At 41.6% G+C, this 19,997-nt stretch overlaps 3 protein-coding genes across 8 annotated transcripts in view; 2 read left to right on the top strand and 1 right to left on the bottom strand.

The window, feature by feature from the left end:
* hdac7 (histone deacetylase 7) overlaps positions 1 to 2,692 on the top strand; it is a 58,771-nt gene extending 56,079 nt beyond the window's left edge. For all 6 annotated transcript variants that reach the window (XM_020704415.2, XM_011476706.3, XM_011476705.3 and 3 more), the window contains 2 exons: positions 102 to 240; positions 329 to 2,692. In XM_020704415.2, coding sequence (XP_020560074.1) covers positions 102 to 240; positions 329 to 371 — 182 coding nt within the window. In that variant the 3' untranslated portion in view covers positions 372 to 2,692. The remainder of the gene's footprint in view (positions 1 to 101; positions 241 to 328) is intronic.
* A 2,480-nt stretch (positions 2,693 to 5,172) lies between these two features.
* On the bottom strand, positions 5,173 to 5,817 carry LOC101174995 (twist-related protein 2-like). The gene has a single exon (NM_001282287.1). It carries the CDS (start codon positions 5,815 to 5,817, stop codon positions 5,173 to 5,175), a length of 645 nt encoding a protein of 214 aa, NP_001269216.1.
* Positions 5,818 to 14,167: 8,350 nt separating this feature from the next.
* LOC105354314 (glutamic acid-rich protein-like) lies at positions 14,168 to 18,137 on the top strand. The gene has a single exon (XM_020704414.2). It carries the CDS (start codon positions 14,284 to 14,286, stop codon positions 17,359 to 17,361), a length of 3,078 nt encoding a protein of 1,025 aa, XP_020560073.2. The 5' UTR covers positions 14,168 to 14,283; the 3' UTR covers positions 17,362 to 18,137.
* The last annotated feature ends 1,860 nt before the right edge of the window (positions 18,138 to 19,997 follow it).

Consider the following 19,997-nt stretch of genomic DNA (forward strand, 5'->3'; position numbering starts at 1 on the left):
GATCGTTTTTGTGTTTTTCTTTGCCTTCTTTTGTTTGATTTGTCCTGAGGATGTGGCAGCAGAGGCAGAATGACGGTCTGACTCGTGTCTTTGTGTCGCAGGTCAGTTCTGGCAGAACGTGAAGGCCCACAGTGGAACGCTGGGCCTGTCGCTGCTGGAGGCTCAGAGCAGAGACTGCGAGGAAACGGACGCCGTCAACGCTTTGGCATCGCTCTCAGTGGGAGTCATGCCCAACAAGAGGTAGAGCGCAAACATTCATCAGAGTTGAGCGTCACATTTTTCCTGCTTCACCCAGCAATTATCTCTGTCATTTCCCATCTTCCTCCAGTCTCCAGGATGAGCCCATGGAGCATGACAGCGACCCCCTGTAGGAGAAGCGACCACCTCAACTCCGAAACTGCAGGGAGACCGTCTGTAGCTTGGGACGTCCTGCGCCGGCACACGACGAGGATGTTTTTACCGCCAAGCCCCCGGCTCGTAGCCTTCTTCAAACTCTTGTAAACACAACGCTGGACCTGCCATTTTGAGCACCTCAATGCTGGGAAGAAGCCACCAGCACTGCCTGCAGCTGAGAAACCTCCTGAAACCTCACAAACAGCAATACAAGTTCACTTTACCAGACTTTTAAAGGTCTCCTTTACTGACATGGGACAGCGAGGGAGTAGGTGCTTTTGCCTGCTCAGAGCTTCAGCCCTCTGAGCAGGCAACCAGATGTGGAGCTTGGCTATGACTCACCCGGAAGCACTGTGAACCACCAGCAGACCCAGCCGCCTTAACGTTTGCCTTATCCTTCAGACTGAGCCTCAGACTGTACGTCCTCTGACCGTGTTTGCTCTGCAGAGCCGAATCAAGTATTAACCAAACCCCGGTGAAGCCCGCAGATCACCATGAAGAGGTGTCCACCACACAAGGAAAGCCAATAACCAAGACTGAAGTCATTCCATGCAGCAAAACCACTAAACAAAGACGACAAAGAGCAAAAGACAGGAAGCAAAGACACAAACTGTGTTTTTGCTTGAGACAAAGACGGGACACAGGTCCTCTCTTGTTTTATTGCACTGTTCATTCCATAATGTGAACCATGATGAATTCCAAAACTCTGGGATAAAAAAAGTTCTTCTTTGTAGAATATTTAATAGTTTCTTTTTTTTTTTTTTTTTTTTAGAAGATTTGGAAGATTCCTGCTATATATTTCCCAGGTTTTATATGGGTCTCTTCTCTTTGGACCAGATTACTGTAGAGCTGTTTCCTAAGAATGACAACTGCAAAGTAGACTAGATTTGAAATGTATTCACTGCTGTTCAGTGTCTTTAGTTTGTCTTCATACGCAGATTCAAACATACAAAGCGTTGAATAATGTACCACTAGTATTGAATACTGTATATAGTTGTTGACGTTGGAGGGTAAAGGCGTGATCATTCCACCCTGGCACCACTGAGGACCATTGAATTGTTAGCAGTACTGTTAATGCACTTCCTGAAACCGCTCCATAGAAAACGGCCTTAGCCCGCCTGCTCCTGGCACTGGGACTGTGTTGACGCGACACAAGGGACACGTATGGACTCACTGCTCTTTACAGACAGCAATCGAACCTGTGGATTTAGGCGAGTGTCACGTATGCAGTCTTTTATATACTGTCAGTACAACGACCTGCTCTGGTCTGAATGTTTTATGGTCTTAAAGTTGCCGCTTGTCTGTTGTTGTTTTTGTTTGTGTCCAGCCTGGACCACACTGTGCTGTGTACGGTAAAGTGCCTGTACATGCTGGGCATTCCAAAAGAAAACCAGAAGAAGTTGTCACTTTGGAGGTTCTTGTGGAGCAAATGTAGATCTTTTTTTTTTGTATGCTCTGTGTTTGTGCACGCTGTTGAGGTTCTAGGGTGAACGGTTCTAATGTTTGGACATTAGAGTCCTACCTTCTTTAGTCTGAGACGCAAAACAACAAACTTTCATGACGGAATCATTTTGAACACTAAGCCGTCCTCAAACTATAAGCAGCAAACTGTCGGTGGGGAAAATCAACATCTTCTGAGACTTTCCTTTTCCTTTTTTCCCCACCTTTCATTTGGAAGTATCATCATTCTGGTATTCAGACTAAAGAGGAGCATCTTCAGTCTTCGGTTTTCATTTTTTTCATTAGACCCATCGTCTGCTCAGCAGTAGAGCTCCAAAGACGAGGCGGAAGTGACCAGCGTGTAGAAGATCTCTGAGGAACGGAGAGTCGCGTTCTCATCAAAGATGGCGGCGTGTCCGCCGCGCTCTGCAGACGGAGGAACATGAGCAGAGGAGTGCTGGCGACTGCACCAAGTGTTATGCATAAACGTCTGTCCAAAACTGTAAATGATGTCTGTATAATATTCCAAGTGGCTATTTGATTGTCTTATAGAGGCCAGTACAGCCTCCACTCTTCCCTTTATTACTGATGTAAATAGAAAGAAGACCAAAATACACGTCACGCGTGTGCCTTCAAGCATTCTGTAGCAGGTGTATTGGTAAATTTCCATTAACTGGATATGCAATAACTCTGTATCTGGAGACATTTTCGTCTTTGGTTTATTCTGTTCTTCCCTCCTGTCTTGTATTTTTCCTTTAACATTTCCTACCACGTGTATGTATAGAAAGATTTGCCTATTTTATCCTTTTTTTTTTTCTGCCCTTTCTTCTCGATTAAAAAAAAATCCACTATTAGCATATTTTCTTGGCCTTGCGTCTTCAAATGTATTTGTTTCCTTTTGAATGTTTCATTTAAAAATAAAAATGCAGACAAATGCTGGATGTCTAAGCAAAGCACAAATGTTATTTCCTCTAAAATCCATCAAAATTGTTCGCAAATATGAACTTCAATATTTTAATGGCACCTTTTTAACTGCATTTGTGAAACTTGTGCAGCTGAAAGACTGACAATTTTTCTAAAAATATAAAAAAGATTTGAGAAGCATATAATACACTTTGAAATTCCCCCTGTAATTTTTTTTATGACAAAAATTAGTTGGAACTTTTTTCACAACATGGTAAACCTTCAGTTTTGATTTGTATTTAAAAATCACTTAAGTCTTAAACATTACATGAAAAACTCCAACATTTTTTCAGCTTTGTTAACGTATTCTGTTTAAAAATATGACGGCCAAAAAGTGCCACCAATTTCAGAAAGCATTGATTTTAGTCAGCTCTATCCATATTTCATAACCGGAGTAGATATGTTCAGATCTGTGTTCTTTATGTACATCTATACACATATAAACAGTCTCCATTGAAATGAATCCTTCCTTCAAATTAAATACATACCAAAAACGTGCCTTTTTTTCAATTTTAAGTCCTGAGATTTGATAAATGCAAATGTAAATTCACAAAAATGAAGTTTCCTTCTTCTGCTTACTGTTTCTGTCTTGATTTGACCTAAAACTGCCCAAATGTGATCTCCTAAAAGCTGATTGATTGGGCTCTGTTGAAGCTGTTTTCAAAAACTGAAGGTAAGAAAATACGGTCAAACTGGAACACACCCTCTGGGTCCAAACAGGCTGTAAATGTTTCAAAAATGGTTTATTGCACATTAACTAGTTCTTCTGGAGGCATTAACTGTTCCTGACTGACCAGGCAAAAGCACACGGAGAGCAATGGGGACAGTTTAACAAGAGAGACGGAGAGGCCGAGTGAAGCTCTGCAGCTTTCACCAGCAAACAGGAATTCTTTGATTTTCTGGTCTGGATGTGAGCTTTACTATAGATCGAATCAGGAAAAGATGCATCTGTCCGCAAAATGATCGGAATATTTGCTTATCGTCCTCGTTTTAAAAAAAAAGGGTTATCTAAACATCCTTTTAGCTCTTACATCCACTTTTCTATCTAAGTCTAAAAAAATTGCAAAAACAAAAGTTGAAGCAAAACTTTATTCTCAAGCTGAAAGAAAGCATCTTGCACCCTGTAAAATTTGTGGTATCAAAAAAAAGAAAAGGAACCAAATTTCACACATAAAATGTCATTTTTCTGCATCTGAGAATCATAGACACAAAAAAGGAAAAATAAAAATAATAAAAGAAGTGCTGCCTTTGGGATTTTTGACATTCTAATTTACTTTCTGACTGTTTTGGCCCAGAATTGAATTCTTCTAAAATGTCAAGTATCTCCCAACATCAGAGAAAGGGAAGCCTGTGCGAACTGTAGAGCTCGCTAAAACAGTTCATACGTCCTCATAAGAGCTGGAAACATGAACTCCTCTTCAGGACAGTCTAATGATAGGCTGCTGCGTGTCATGCATGTTGGCAATGAAGGGAAAGAGAAAAAAAAAGATTTGTTTTGGAAGGAACCGATCTCTGGAGTCTGCTCGGTGAAACCATGCAGGTCTCTGGGCCTCTTTCATGTCGGACAGATCTGCTGCTCCGGTTACACAAAGTGGAGTACTATTGGGTAATTATTGGGAATAAAACAACTTTTTGGGGGCGCAGGAAATGGTGCCATGTGCGTTGCTACACCTATGGATATGTGCATAAATCCGCTCACACCTCCTTCATCACTCCCAGTGGTTTATGGGAGCCCAGCAGGGAGCCACATCAGCCTCTCCTTTGATGATGACACGCGTGATTCATGGCTGTTGGAGACCATTTGTTTTCATTACGCCTCCTCCTCTGCAATACAAGCAAAGTTAGGCCAGAACGAAGGGAAAAGATTTCCAGGAGGAGCAGCCCCCCCCCTTTGGCACCACAATAAACAAAAGGGCCTGTTTTTTGTTTTTATAAAAAATGAAGGAGAACAGAGATACATCTCCTCTGGATTAATAAAATGACTCAATCTAGGAAAGTTGGTTCAACTCCAGGTTTGTTTTGGTTCTTCCAGGTTTCTCGTTTTTTTAGTTTTCTGGTTTCCACAAAACTGCAGCCTGACAGCGGAAGCAAAGTGAAATAGAAATGTCAAAGGTGAACTTTACAGATGGCTCCTACTGCAGACCCACAGTGAAGGAGGCTGCAGCGACATAATCTGAGATGACGGAAACTGAAACTGCTCAATCAGTTCCATCCTTTCCATTCGGAACCACAAACGTTTTTGATGAAGCCGTCTGCTGGGTCTCTGTTCCCCTCTGTGGTCTAACCACAGAGCCCCCCCCCAAAGGTCCAATCGTCCTGTCACAGCTGCCACAATCCCATGGTATGTCTCCAGGGTCCACGGTGTGGGCAGGGATGCTAATGCCCGGCAGACATGCTCGACCAGGCCCCCTCCATCCTCCAGACAGAGAAGGCGTAGCTCAGTCTCTCGTGGGCCAGGTAGTTACATCCAGCCAGCTTGGAGTCCATCTGGTCGCTCTGCAGAACCTGGTACAGGAAGTCTATGTAACGAGACGCCAGCTTGAGGGTCTGGATTTTGCTCAGTTTGTCGGATGGCAGCGTGGGGATGATCTTTCTCAGCGAGGCAAACGCCTCGTTGAGAGACTGTGTCCGTTGGCGCTCCCGGATGTTGGCAATGACCCGCTGGGCATGGGGGTCCTCGAGGGCTGAGAGACCTCCGGGACTGTTAGCAGGAACAGGCGACAGGGACGGGCCGGAGGAGGAGGACGGGTGCTGAGGGCTTCGTTTGAGCCTCTTTGGACCAGACGGGGAGTAGACCTGAAAACCGTCGCCGTCTTTGACCTGGTTGTCCACTGAAGAGGGCGGGGTCACCGGGGTGAGGTCATCCTCTGTGTGGGAGCCCATCTGACGTTTGCGTCCAGTGAGCCCCGGGGTTGCTACGACAACGGGACAGGTGTTAGAAAAAGGTTTCCCCGTCTTCCCTTCACTGACAGCCACCCTTTCTTCAGGGTGCTCATTGCGAGATGCCTGCTCCTTTCTCATGCTTTGCCACAATATCCTCTGTTTCTGCAGACTGTCCCAAAGTCCTCCAAACGTGTCCAGAACCTCTCTGTCTGCAGCCCCCTCAGCTCCACCTGAGGAACCTTCCCCTGTTCTGCTCGTCCTCAGAAGTCCACTCTTCTGTACTTCTCTCTGGTCTGATCTTCTGCTCCGCCGCGCCTCTTCTTCTCCATCCAGCGTTCAGCGTGTTGCATCCAAACGACCCGACGAAGTCCTCAGGTTTGGGTTCTTCATCCTCACGACTGAAAAATCCATTCAGGCCTCTGTAAACGAACACACACTGTGGTTTTTTTTTTGTATTTCTGCTCCCTGCTCCTGCTAAAAAGCATGTGAAAGAGCAGCTACATGGATCCCACTTTTTAAAAGGGAGGCGACTGCGGGGCTTTCTGCAGCCCTCCCACCTGGTTCTCCTATTGGTTCTTGGTGCTTTTCTTGGACAGCTGAGCTGAAGACGGCAGGAGGAACATTTCAACCAATGACTGCTCCCATCAAAGCCACGAGGCGGAGAAAAAGGTCTGAGGAACAGCCAACTAAATCCGGCCGTTGTGACGTTTACTTCTTGTCTTGGAAGTTTATAGTTTCCAGATTTCCTCCCCCCGAAAAGGAATCTCAGAACTCTTCATAGTTCAGCTCCATCATCCCCCGCCTTTAAGAACCCACCAATAGAAGTTAAAATCTGGGAGGAGACAGCAGAATATTGGGTATAATGAGAAACATTTATGAATGAAACTGTGCTCCTGCTGCGTTTTGTTTCTGGCAGTGTCCCGGCTCCGGTTCTGAGCTCGGCTTTGGAGGGCGGAGAGAGCTGGCGTTCATTCAGCACCGCCGCAGCAGCGCCGAGGTCTAATCCACTGCATTGGAGCAAGAATGAGGCCTGTGAGGCACAAGGAGGCTCGTGGGACTTTTTCAAATGTTCATCCGCCTACATCCACTTTTCTAGCCCGTCTGATCATTCCTCTGCGTGGCCCACAGCCACAGCTCCACACAGGAAAAGGCTTCTGTTGGAGCTTTGCTTCAGATCAGCAGAATCTCTGGAGTCCCAGCAGTTTTTGATAGTTAAGCTTAGGCCATCAGGCGTCACAATTTCTCTTCATTTGTCTTAATGTTCTGGACAGACATGCAGAAAGCTCATCTGTGAAATTTAAAAACATGTAGATGCAATACGATAGCAGCCAATAAGTCTATAGCTGTTAACACACAGTTTATATCATTAAACGCTTGAAAAAAATCAAAAAGTCTTTTTTAATCCACTCAAAGATGCTAACTTAATTTCTTTAGGATTATCAGTCCTCACTAATTAACTTCTTTAGATTAACCTATTAACTAAGACTAGTCTTCTAGGTGATAGGACATCAAAGCAACCCCATACCATCACACTGTCACCACTATGTTTGACTGCTGCTTTGAATATTTAAATATATTACTTTATCGTTTTTATGCCAAAAGTAAGAGAACTTGACCCAAAACTCCCCAATTTTTTTAATGTCTTTTAACCTCATTCTTTTACTGTTATCCTGTTTTTAAAAACATTTTAAAAACCTTCTTTTAATTTTTAAATTTACCCCAAAAATGTTTGTTTAGTTTTTTCCCTTTAAAATAATAATCCGTCATTTCATTTTTTTAAATTAATTTACTATTATTGTTGTTGTTGCTATTATTAGTAGTATTGTTAGTAGTATTGTTACTATTATTATACACAATACTATTATCTTACTATTATATAACAAAGTCAGGTTTTTTTTCCAGAAAACTTTTGCAGAAAAAAAACAATAAAAATTTATAAATAACTGTGTATTATTAGTATATTTATTGCTAATACTTAAAGAATAACTACCCATTATACTTGCTATTTGAAATGTTGGTGTATTTTTCTATATTTAATTAAAACATATTTAGAAAGCTTTACAAACTCGCGTGTGTTTATTCGTTTGTGTGTCTGCGTGGGGGTGGATTGTTTGTCATTACCTCGGTCGACCATTAGGGGGCGGTGTTAACCTTTTCTTCCTTAGGAGAGTGAAGCAAAGTATTTTTTTTCTTTTTTAATTCTTCCAGAGTTTCTCGTCTCAGGTTACTTCATTAGTTGGAGTTGAAAATAGTTAAATTACACCTTTTTACTTGATATGCTTCTTTTTTAGCGGTAGAAAATTATCGTTTTGAACATTTTCTTGTGAAGTTGTTGACGATGAACCAGCTACACCTGGAACCTTCTGGTAAGTCTTAAAAGTATGCTTGATGCGAGTGACACTGACTTTACGATAGAAAATAAAGCATACTAGCAGTGTTGAGGGTAGCAGATTACAAAGTAATGAGTTACTGTGAAGGAATTACATTTGTCAGTAAGAAACCTAAAGAATTTAGTTCAAATTTCAGTAAAATAAAATTAGACCATGAAAACCCTCATTACTTCATTACTCAGGTTGTTGTGCAGTGACTATAGTTGTAGTTTACATTTAATGCCATATAGTACATACATGTTATCAAGTTCATGTGGTGAAATCAATGAGTTGGTTTTTAAAAACCCTGGTTGTCCTGTTGATAGCCTCTACCTAAACCTTTTATAAAACTTGATATATAAATGATAATTGTATTTTTTCCCACATTTCTCTTGAAACAATGGTACCACATGTGTTGTGACTTATCTTTGTGTCACTGTTCACACTGCTGTCTAACAGAGGTAGGTTAGGCTTTGAACCATGTTCATACTTTACACAAGGTCAAATAAATCAAGTTGAGACATTGATTGTAACAAGTAGTAAATTACTTTTTAACATCCCTAATCAGTGAAGTCATTTAATTACAGTTTCGCCCAGTAACTAATTACTCTGCATACTGGCTTGTTACCTAGTCCCATTGTGAGACTGACGACTCCGTGCAACGCTGCACTATCAGTTCTCAGGGTGAAGTTCATGGAAGGACAACAAAACAACTTGAAAAACACAAAAAAGAGGCAATTTTAAGAGAAAGTTCAGCTAAGATTAAGTAAAAAATAAAGTTTGTTGACAGAAAACACAGGACAAATGAAAAGTAACTAAGAGTAAAGATGAAAAAAAATGTCAAAAAAATCTATACTATGAACGGAGTTCCCATCGGGTCGGATTGAGCCTTCAGATCTCTGTGAGTCTGACGGAGCACCTGGGATGGATTACAGATATTTACATATCCCAGCTCTGTTGGCACCGTTCCCTTCATGCTAAAAAACGATCAACTCCAAGCTGGAAATAGGTATGGAGATGTAAACACGCTCCAAGGGGCGCCGGTGTCCACAAAGCTTCAGCGTATCTGCAAAGACTGTTTAGATTTGGGCCTTTTCTGTTTCTAACTGCAGTGCAGACCTGGCATATGTGTTCACCACAAAGCATTACAGGACCATGTGGCATGCGTTCACTCAGATGTTCAACCAAAAAGGCTCTCTGTGTAGTTAAGTGTTCAATTTTCCATGTTACAGCTGCAAACTGGGCTGTTTGCATTTCTATGGTCATACCGATCTAAGAAATGGCTCTGAACAGTAACTTTTGGGCAAATCTCCAGCAAATTTGAAGGTTTTCTTTGATAAGGTTTTATAGTTTATGCCTTAAACACCTGGGTTGTTTTTGAAAAAAATCACGAAAAATGTAAAAATAAAAGAGGAAAAGCGGGTGCACAACAAAAGAAAGCAAGCTGACAAAGAAAACATTGTTACCCTTTCTTTTAAATTCAAATTTACCCGTGATTTAATATCACTTGTAAATTCAATCATAACCACATTTTTTTGTTAATTAGCTTGATCCCTTTCCTTCAGGTTTCTGTACAGGGCTGGCTGTGACTCCGCCCACTCACCTGTGGAGCCTGCACTTTGCTAATTAGCCACATTGCATTTAAGGAACTCTCTCCTAGGGTTGGTTCATCTTATTTATTGCTCAGTTCTCTTTGTTTATGTATATTTAGATGTGTATGTTGCTCAGAAATTCATGGGACTTGTTTACTTTTTTGTTGGCGGGTTTCCTCTGCATCTGGGTTCTCTTGCCTGACTGGGACACACTTATGTTGGCTTTGATTTCATGAAATTGTTGGACTAAAACACGGTGAAGCAGTTTGAGGAGGCGGAGATGATGAACGCCAAATCTCCATATTCCAACACAGATAAAAATCCTGAAGCAACAAGTTTCCCTCAAAGAAAAACTTTAAAGTCAGCTTCTTGACAAGTTTCTGCACATTTGGTTGAAGGATGTGAAAGTATTAAGATATGCAGGTCATTTTGAGTTTTACCTACCTCTTTCTATTTGACTTAGAAGTACATTTTGACCCAAACTCTAATCTGTCATCAGGTTTTGAAATAAAACTATGACTTTGATGTTACGTAAAGAAACTCTAGCCGCAGATACAAATTTACAATCTCTTGTCTCTATTTTCACATTTCAAAGCCAAAGTTGACTAGTTTGCCAACAGGTTTTTCTTCTTGTCAACTATAAATTTAATTTACTGTAAATAGCAGCTCTAAAGGAAGTCCATTCCAAAAATCACTTAGACGGTTCCCAGAATTTCCTGAAGTGTTGCTGTTTTCACAAACCAGTTTGACTTGTTGGATTCATGTGCAGACAGACCATCTCTGCTTTTCTCAGAATACTGGCAGAAATACATGTTATAACCAAAGGTATTTGCTCAGCTGTCCAGATGATCAGAATCAGGTGTCCTATTCCAGCTCCATCAGAACAACATGGAAAAGTTTGGGAACAACAGCAACTCGGCCAGCAAGTGGTAGACCAGGAAAACTGATGGAGAGGGGTAAGAGGATGCTGAAGCACATAGTATAAAGAGGTCGCTGACTTTCTGCATAGTCAATAACTACAGAGGCCCAAAAGTAATGTGACCTTCAGATAAGCCCAAGTACAGAGAGCTTCATGGAATAGGTTTCCATGGCCGAGCAGCTGCATCAAAGCCACACATCACCAAGTGCCATGCAAAGCGTTGGATGCAGTGGTGTAAAACACGCCACCACTGGACTCTACAGCAGTTGAGACGCCTTCTTTGGAGTTATGAATCACACTTTTCAAAATTTGATGGATGAGGCTGGGTTTGGAGGTTGCCAGGACAACGGTACATTTAGGACCACCGGTTGTGAAATTTGGTGGAAGAGGAATCATGGTGTGGGGTTGTTCTTCAGGATTTGGGCTTGCAACCATGCATCCATCCATGCAACCATTCATCCATGCAACCATCCATCTACCCATCAATGCATCCATCCATGCATCCATCCATCCATGCAACCATCAATTCATCCCTTGCAACCATCCATGAATCCATCCATCCATCCATCTACCCATCAATGCATCCATCCATCCATCCATCCATGCATCCATACAACCATTCCATCAATGCATCCATCTATCCATCCATCCATGCATCCATACAACCATTCCATCAATGCATCCATCCATTCAACCATCCATGCATCCATACAACCATTCCATCAATGCATCCATCTATCCATCCATCCATGCATCCATACAACCATTCCATCAATGCATCCATCCATTCAACCATCCATGCATCCATACAACCATTCCATCAATGCATCCATCTATCCATCCATCCATGCATCCATACAACCATTCCATCAATGCATCCATCCATTCAACCATCCATGCATCCATACAACCATTCCATCAATGCATCCATCCATGCATCCATACAACCATTCCATCAATGCATCCATCTATCCATCCATCCATGCATCCATACAACCATTCCATCAATGCATCCATCCATGCATCCATCCATCTACCCATCAATGCATCCATCCATGCATCCATCCATCCATGCAACCATCAATTCATCCGTGCAACCATCCATGAATCCATCCATCCATCCATCTACCCATCAATGCATCCATCTATCCATCCATCCATGCATCCATACAACCATTCCATCAATGCATCCATCCATGCAACCATCCATGCATCCATCTATCCATCCATCCATCCATCCATGCATCCATACAACCATTCCATCAATGCATCCATCCATCCATCCATACAACCATTCCATCAATGCATCCATCCAACCATCCATCCATCCATCCATCCATGCAACCATCCATCCATCCATCCATGCAACCATCCATGCATCCATGCATCCATCCATCTACCCATCAATGCATCCCATCACCAAGTATGAATGAGGACTGAATGAATAATGAACACACTGTAAGCACTTTGAGCACCAAGAAAAAAGCGCAGACACATCGAATCCATTATTACATCGAATCAACTTCCGGTTCCGGGTGACGTAGTACTTAAGTAATTCATCTTTGGCATGTGTTTTATTGATACCTTATGATTATTAATTCTGTCTGATAAAACCTAGGAACCGGATATTGATAAATCATGTAATAAAATGGTTATAGTATAACGGGGTGGGATTATATAAGTTCGCTTCCTTCCACTCCCTTTCAAGCAATATTTATTAATCATGTCTAATTATCCTAAGTTTGATTAGTTACCGTATGAATGTATAACTGATGATTATATTGTTTTTGTGTATTATTATTTGATTGCTTGAAATAAACCATTTCAAATCAAATCAAATCAATTATTATTTTTATTATTATTATCCATCCATCCATGTAAGTATATAAGTAAATGTAAGTATTTGAAAACCAAAAAAATTAATTTTATGATCATTTTCACAGACATCATTTGTTAACATTAAAGCACCAGAATTTGAAGTTGGAAAAATACCAGAAATATTCCTGAGGGTCAAAATGAAATGTGTGCTGAACACATCTGTATACTTTAACTTGTTTGCAGTATATATGAATAATTTCTACACAAGAAGAGTGTTCTATCCATGTCTATAAAATAAATATTCTGTGGAGGACAAATATGTTCTTATGTGTATCTTAGATGCTGTTAGCTGCTGTTGGATGAATACAGAAATATTCAGTTCTTTCATTGTAAATCTGACTCCAGAGGAGTCAGTGTCTCACCAGCCATCAACTTCACCACACGTCCCTGGTCCCAATGATATCCCAGAATTCTTAGCTCTTCTTCTGGCTCATCTGCAGACTCTCAGCTGGTCTCTGTTTACTCTCTACTGCTAGCTTACAGCCCCTCACATCCCATCCTAGCATTAGTGGTGTAACAAAAACAGCAGCAACATCCGATCTATCCAGCCGCACTTCAGATCCAGATTCCAGCCCCGACCAGGAAAACAAAGACGTTCATGGATCCATAAGTCTGCAGGTGATGATCAGAAAGGGGCGGAGCAGGGAGCTTGTGGCCCCGCCCACCGTATTTTCAACATCACAAATCTTTTTTAAACTGCATTTTTTCAACTGCTCCTGATTGACCACGATTTAAATAAAGAAATACTCAGAAATGCACTTTTACGCTTAATTGTCTTTATTAAATGTCCTTCATCATCAAAAAAATCCTAAAAGAACATTGATTTTCATTAAGGTGGGTCTTTAAACATTTTTGATGTTTCACATTTTACATTCAGGTTCAATTCAAATGTTTGATTTGGATTTTTGTAAAATGACATTAATTAGATGTCATGTAGTGAACATTCATAAAGATCAGCAGGTCCACATTTAATTTAAACTGAGGACATTAAACAACATTTAATCCACAAGTTAAGACATAAATGTATTAAACAAAATTTATTTTACATTTCTGAACTGATAATTTGATCCAGAAATTCTTTTAACGGTAGAATCAGAAAATGTTTGGAAACTTTTATTTTACTCAAAAACGTCCTTCTTATATCATTAATTAATGTTATTATTATTTTTTTTTTTTTACTGTTTATTCAGCATAAACTCAGTCCATCTGTCTCAGGTGCAACTTTCAGGTCCGGAAGTTCAGAACCGGGAAAACGTCTACAGGCCTTCGGCGGTTCCTTTGAACATCTCTGCTTCATGACAGCAGCACGCGGGCATTTCACAACCAATCAGCAAATACCACTGGAGTATTGATATTGATCGATACCGTCCAGAAACATCAGAATTCCTCTCGTTTGCGCAGCTGCCGCCGGTCGAACTGCGGCTCCGTGGAGGAGCCGTCACCACGCATGCGCGAGCAGGAAGCGGTTCTGTGGAGGAGCCGTCAGTACGCATGCGCGAAAATGAAGCGCTTCATAAATCCTTGAAGTCATAACGTTTGTGACGCAGCACGTGACACATCGTGTCACGGAAGGTCACATTAGGTCATTCAGACAGATGACGGCATATTGTGTCATTACTACGATTGTTTAGCACGTCATTACGATTGTTTCTAAGGTCATTCAGCATCAGATGAGAGCATGTGACGTCATCTAATACTGTCAGCAACATCGCCAAATATAACCGCCTGAACTCACAGAGTAACCGAGAGAAACGAGGGAAAGAGAGTAAAAAAGAGAACTGAAGCGACAAGAAAGACTAAAAGCAGCAAAAGAACAGTTCCAGAAATTCTAAAAGAAAGTTTGAAAATGTCTCTGAAAGAAATCAGCCAAAGTACGGAGACAATCCTGACCCAGAACTCCATCATGGTCAGCCAGATGGAAAAGATTGGAAAAAATCTGTCCAACATGAAGGATCTGGAGAGCACCCGCAAGAACCTGAAGAGGGAGAGGAAAGCTGCTGCTCAGAAAAACAAAGAGCTGCTGAAATCCCTGGAGACCCTGAACACACAAGTTCAGCAGCAGATGAAGATCCAGGAGAAATGTGAGGCAGAAAGACAGACAATCGCTGCCTTCTCTGAGAACATCCGTGAAAGCAAAGAGGAAATGGTGGCTCTGAGGTCCAAACTCTGGCTGGACGCAGAGCTGAAACTGGAGCAGGAGCGGGTGAAACAGGAGAGGAAAATCATGGAGAAGAAGTCTGCAGTTCTGAAAGCCGAGCTGCAGAAGCTGCAGAAAAAGGTCGGCCACCAAGCCGTCCTGGAAATGGACTACAAACTGGAGTTCAACCATTTCCACGCTCTGGAAGAGGAGACCGCCGCTCTGAAAACGGAGCTTCAGAAGCTGCAGACAGAAATCCTGGAGCGAGACCAAATGAGAGAAGAGTTCCCCGCCATGGTTGAAGAACAATACCGTTTGGAGGAACTAAAGAAAGAGCTGCAGGCAGAGCTGTCCCAGCTGAGAGAGCAGCCCAACGACGCCATCCAGCTCCGCATGCTGCACCAGAGACTCAGCCTGGAGCTGATGCAGCTCAGAAAAGAGACCAAAGACCTGCAGAGGAGACGGGAAGGAGTCCAACGCTCCTCTGAGGAGGTGGAGGAGCTGCAATCTGCATGTCAGCATCTCCAAGCAAAGACCAGGGAGGCGTTCCAGATCAACTCTGACCTCACAGAGGAAATCACCAGACTGGAAAATGAAATCTCACAGCTGAAAATTCAAGAAGCTAGAGGTCAGGAGTGGACTGAAGAGCACAACAAGCAAAAGGCTGAAGCAGATGTTCTTCAGCTGGACTACCAAGAACTCCAGAAAACCAAGGAGCAGCTGACAAAGTCCATCAAGAACATGAAAGCTCTGCAGTCTGCATGTCAGAAACATCAAGCCAAAAACAGGAAAGCGGTCCAGATCAACTCTGACCTCTCAGAGGAAATCTCCAGACTGGAACAGGAAGTCAGTCATCATTTGGATTTGGAGGACAGAGTCTGTGCCGCCAGAGAGGAAAGTGAGAGGATGGAGAAGGAAACTGTCATCCTTCAAGGAAAAATCCAAGACCTGCACCTCCAGATGCAGCAGTTCCAGCAGCAAACGGAGGTTCTGCAGCAGGAACGTCAGACGCTGCAGAACCGACGCCACCAAAGAGACCAGATGAGGGAGGAGTACTCCAGAATGCTGGAGGACATCTGCTGCCTGCAGGACCAGCAGGCAGGTCTGGACACGGAAATCTCACGCCTGAAAGTGGAAGAGATTGAAGCTCAGGAGTGGATGGAAGAGTTCAAGAAGCAAAAGGCTGCAGCAGATGTTCTTCAGCTGGAGAACCAGGACCTCCAGAAAACCAAGGAGGACCTGACAGAGTCCATCAGGAACATCCTCACAGACCAGGAGGAAGCAAGCCTGCACGAGCCTTCATCCTCCTCTTCATCAGGCATCCAAAATGATGAGGAGGTCAGTTCTGATGAAGAGCTCCAGCATCCTTCTGATGATGAAGAGTCTGTGAACTCCATTAAAAGAACAGTCTCCATCAAAGAAATGAAGGTTTTTCTCTCTTCACTGACTGAGGAAGATCAAGAGAAAAATGTGGGGGATGAGGAATGTGAGGAGGAGGAGGATGAGAAAGTCAGTTCTGATGAAGAGCTCCAGCATCCTTCTGATGATGAAGAGTCTGTGAAGTCCATTAAAGGAACAGTCTCCATCACTGAAATAAAAGCTTCTGTCTCTTCACTGACTGAGGAAGATCAAGAAAAACATGAGGAAGATCATGAGGAATATGAGGAAGATGAGGAGGAGTATGAAGACATCAGTTCTGATGAAGAGCTCCAGAACACATCAGACGATGAAGAGCTCCAGAACACATCAGACGATGAAGAGCTCCGGAATCCTTCGGATGATGAAGAGTCTGTGAAATCCATTAAAGGAACAGTCTCCATCATTGAAATAAAAGCTTCTGTCTCTTCACTGACTGAGGAAGATCAAGAGAAACATGAGGAAGATGATGAGGAATGTGAGGAGGAGGAGGAGGAGGATGAGGAGGTCAGTTCTGATGAAGAGCTCCAGAATCTCTCAGATGATGAAGAGTCTGTAAATTCCATTATAGGAACAGTCTCCAGCATTGAAATAAAAGCTTCTGTCTCTTCACTGACTGAGGAAGATCAAGAGAAACACGAGGAAGATGATGAGGAATGTGAGGAAAAGGAGGAGGAGGAAGAAGTAAGTTCCGATGAAGAGCTCCAGCATCCTTCTGATGAAGAAGAGTCTGTGAAGTCCATTAAAGGAACAGTCTCCATCACTGAAATAAAAGCTTCTGTCTCTTCACTGACTGAAGAAGATCAAGAGAAACATGAGGAAGATGATGAGGAAGTCAGTTCTGATGAAGAGCTCCAGAATCCTTCAGATGATGAGGAATATGAGGAAGAGTGTGAGGAGGAATATGAAGGGGATGAGATAGAATATGAGGACATCAGTTCTGATGAAGAGCTCCAGAACACATCAGACGATGAAGAGTCTGTAAATTCCATTAAAGGAACAGTCTCCATCAAAGAAATGAAAGTTTCTGTCTCTTCACTGACTGAGGAAGATCAAGAGAAACATGTGGAAGATGAGGAATTTGAGGAGGAGGAGGAGGATGATGAGGAAGTCAGTTTTGATGAAGAGCTCCAGAATCCTTCGGATGATGAAGAGTCTGTAAATTCCATTAAAGGAGCAGTCTTCATCGAAGAAATGAAAGTTTCTGTCTCTTCACTGACTGAAGAAGATCAAGAGAAACATGTGGGGGATGAGGAATTTGAGGAAGAGGAGGATGAGGAAGAATTTGGCGAGGATGATGAGGAGTTTTCCGATTTTGATGAGGATTGTTTCGACTTTGAGGATCATGTTGAGGATTTCCTGGTTCTGTAAGGATTTAGGTTATTTTATTAGATATCTAGTAGGAAATAAAACATTAGAGACATTTTTAGATTATTAGAAAATAAAAAATGAGAGACATTTTTAGATTAGTAGGAAATAAAAGTTTAGAGACATTTTTAGATTACCAGTAGGAAACAAGAAATTAGAGATATTTATAGAATATTAGGACATAAACATGAAGGAATGTACAGGGTGCACTCAGCCTCTAAGTTTTGTTCTTAATTCCAAACAGAAGGAATTCCTAAAATGTTTTTATCATAAAGTTAGAAAAATGCCTTTTTGTTCATTGAAATCTTTTTCATTTCTTTTATTTATTTTTTATGCCAAACACGTTATTAGTCAAACAGTGTTTATCCATTTAGGACTTTAAACCAGATCCTCTTCCAGGGAAGTGGAACCTTCAACCCAACCTTCTTTAACTAAAATTGCCGTCACTATGGTAACCGGCAAACACACTGAAGGTTCTTGTTGAATGGAAGTCACAGCAGTCGTTCCCGCTCTAATGCTCTTTGGATTAGCGCTGTGGCTTCACTGGAAGAGGATCCAGTTAGCACGGGTTCTCTCCGGGCGCTCCGGCTTCCCCAGATCCAAAAAGAATTGAAGAGTTTGAGAAAATGTGATTGTCAGCATAGCCAGGACAGTAAAGCAAGGCATTAAGCGCTGGCTGCTTTATCGCTGCACCACCACACACCTCTGTTGGAATGAGTCAATAGCCTAATACAACATTTGTAAAGTGATTTGATTTGATCTGAAATGGTTTATTTCAAGCAATCAATAAGAATAATACACAAAAACAATACAATCATCAGTTATACATTCATCCAATGACGAATCAAACTTAGGATCATTGGACATATTAATAAATATTACTACTAAGGGAGTGGAAGGAAGCAAATGTATATAATCCCACCCCAGTTTTACCATTTTATTACATGATTTATGTTTATCTGGTTCATAAATTTGATCAGACAGAATTAAGAATCCTGAAGTATCAATGAAGCACATGACAAAGATGAATTACTTAATTATTATGTAAAAAATAACTATTTTAGAAATCAACATGGAAAATGCAGATCAGTTATCCAAAATATATGCAGATTATGTTACTTATAGAAGTCATGTATATGATTAATAAAATAACACTATAGCAGTAAAATAGACATAACACTGTTTCAGAAATCTTCATAGCAAAAATTGATCAAGTATCAAAAGTTAAAATATGTGCAAAATTATGTTACATTAGAAAAAAATCATGAATCAATTTTTGGAGCAAGTGAAGTAATATCATTAGAAATCAATCAATGTAACCATTTTTAATAATTCATTACGCTTTTCAATGTTTGATTTTTAAATAGGAATCAGGTTTTTTTTGTTATAACAACATGTTGGTTCAGTCATTGAGGACAAAAAATGTTTTATTGTCAGCTACAAAGATAGCTTGCTTTGATATTTTTTATATATTATCAAAAAGAAAAAAGAAAGATCCGGAACTCACACTTCCTGCTCGAGAAAAAGTCAAAGTGCTGCTGTTTTAACCACCAGACTACAGCAAACATAACAGCATTTAAATGGAAAATCGCGTATACTTATATAGCGCTTTTCTATCAACAAGGCCCAAAGCGCTTTACAGTCACAGACCCATTCACTCACTGGTGGCGGCTCCGCTGCCAAACACAGGCGCCCGCCTACCACCAGAGGCAAGGTGGGGTTCAGTGTCTTGCCCAAGGACGCATCGACCCCTGGGCGTGCAAGGCGGGTATTGAACCTGCAATCTTACGATCATGGGTCGACCGCCCTACCGTTGAAACACGGCCGCCCCCTATGTCTCCCATATGTGACGCAGCAAAACAGCGTTTTGGATGCACAGCTTTGAACGCATTTATGCTGCTTTTTACGCCCATCCTGACGATGTCAATTATGTGCTACTTTTAAGAAGTGCATCACCTCTGGCTTGCCATAGACTGCAATTGCATTTACTTGCGGGGTACAGATGAGAAAGCACTGCAACCAGGCCATTGCAGACTAAAGAGAGCACGATGTCATCACGTCTGCGCAGACTGTGCATTCATGTCACATTTGTACTCCATCCATTAATATTTATCTTACAAAGGATGTGCTATAGTTTTATTTAGGATATTTATTTTTTATCTTAGTTTCAAATGTTATATTGTTTGTATATGTTGTAATTGCACAACATATCGCAAATTTATCGTTATCGCGAGATCAAGCTGTGCAACATGCATATCGCAAAAGACGGCGAAAATTGGAACAAACGTCTACCTTAAAAAAATCTCATGGCAGCTTGAAGTATTTAACGAATCAAAACCATTTATGCATTTGACTAGATGGACGCCTTCATGTTGTTGACCAATCAGATGGAGCTCTTTTATGTTAGATACTAGCCTCCTATGCAGACGAGGGTCATCTGGAGTGTAATTTTTAAACTGTTTCAGTGAAATGGAAAAGATGTTTTTGGTTGTATGGGAAAACGACTCTTTGGTTTGGGCGATTTTCACAAAATTGCACACACTCACTGCCAGCCCCAGTCTACAAACACCACAGAAGTGTTGTTGACCTTTGACCTTGGGAAAAGGCCGCCATCTTGCATTTTGAAAAAAAAAGCACTT

The sequence above is a fragment of the Oryzias latipes genome, chromosome 7, assembly GCF_002234675.1.
Source record: "Oryzias latipes chromosome 7, ASM223467v1".
In the NCBI taxonomy this organism is placed as follows: Eukaryota; Metazoa; Chordata; class Actinopteri; order Beloniformes; family Adrianichthyidae; genus Oryzias; species Oryzias latipes.

Bases quoted from the DNA above. Each gene is read 5' to 3' on its own strand.
- LOC101174995 (NM_001282287.1), bottom strand. From the start codon at position 5,817: ATGAGAAAGGAGCAGGCATCTCGCAATGAGCACCCTGAAGAAAGGGTG.
- LOC105354314 (XM_020704414.2), top strand. From the start codon at position 14,284: ATGTCTCTGAAAGAAATCAGCCAAAGTACGGAGACAATCCTGACCCAG.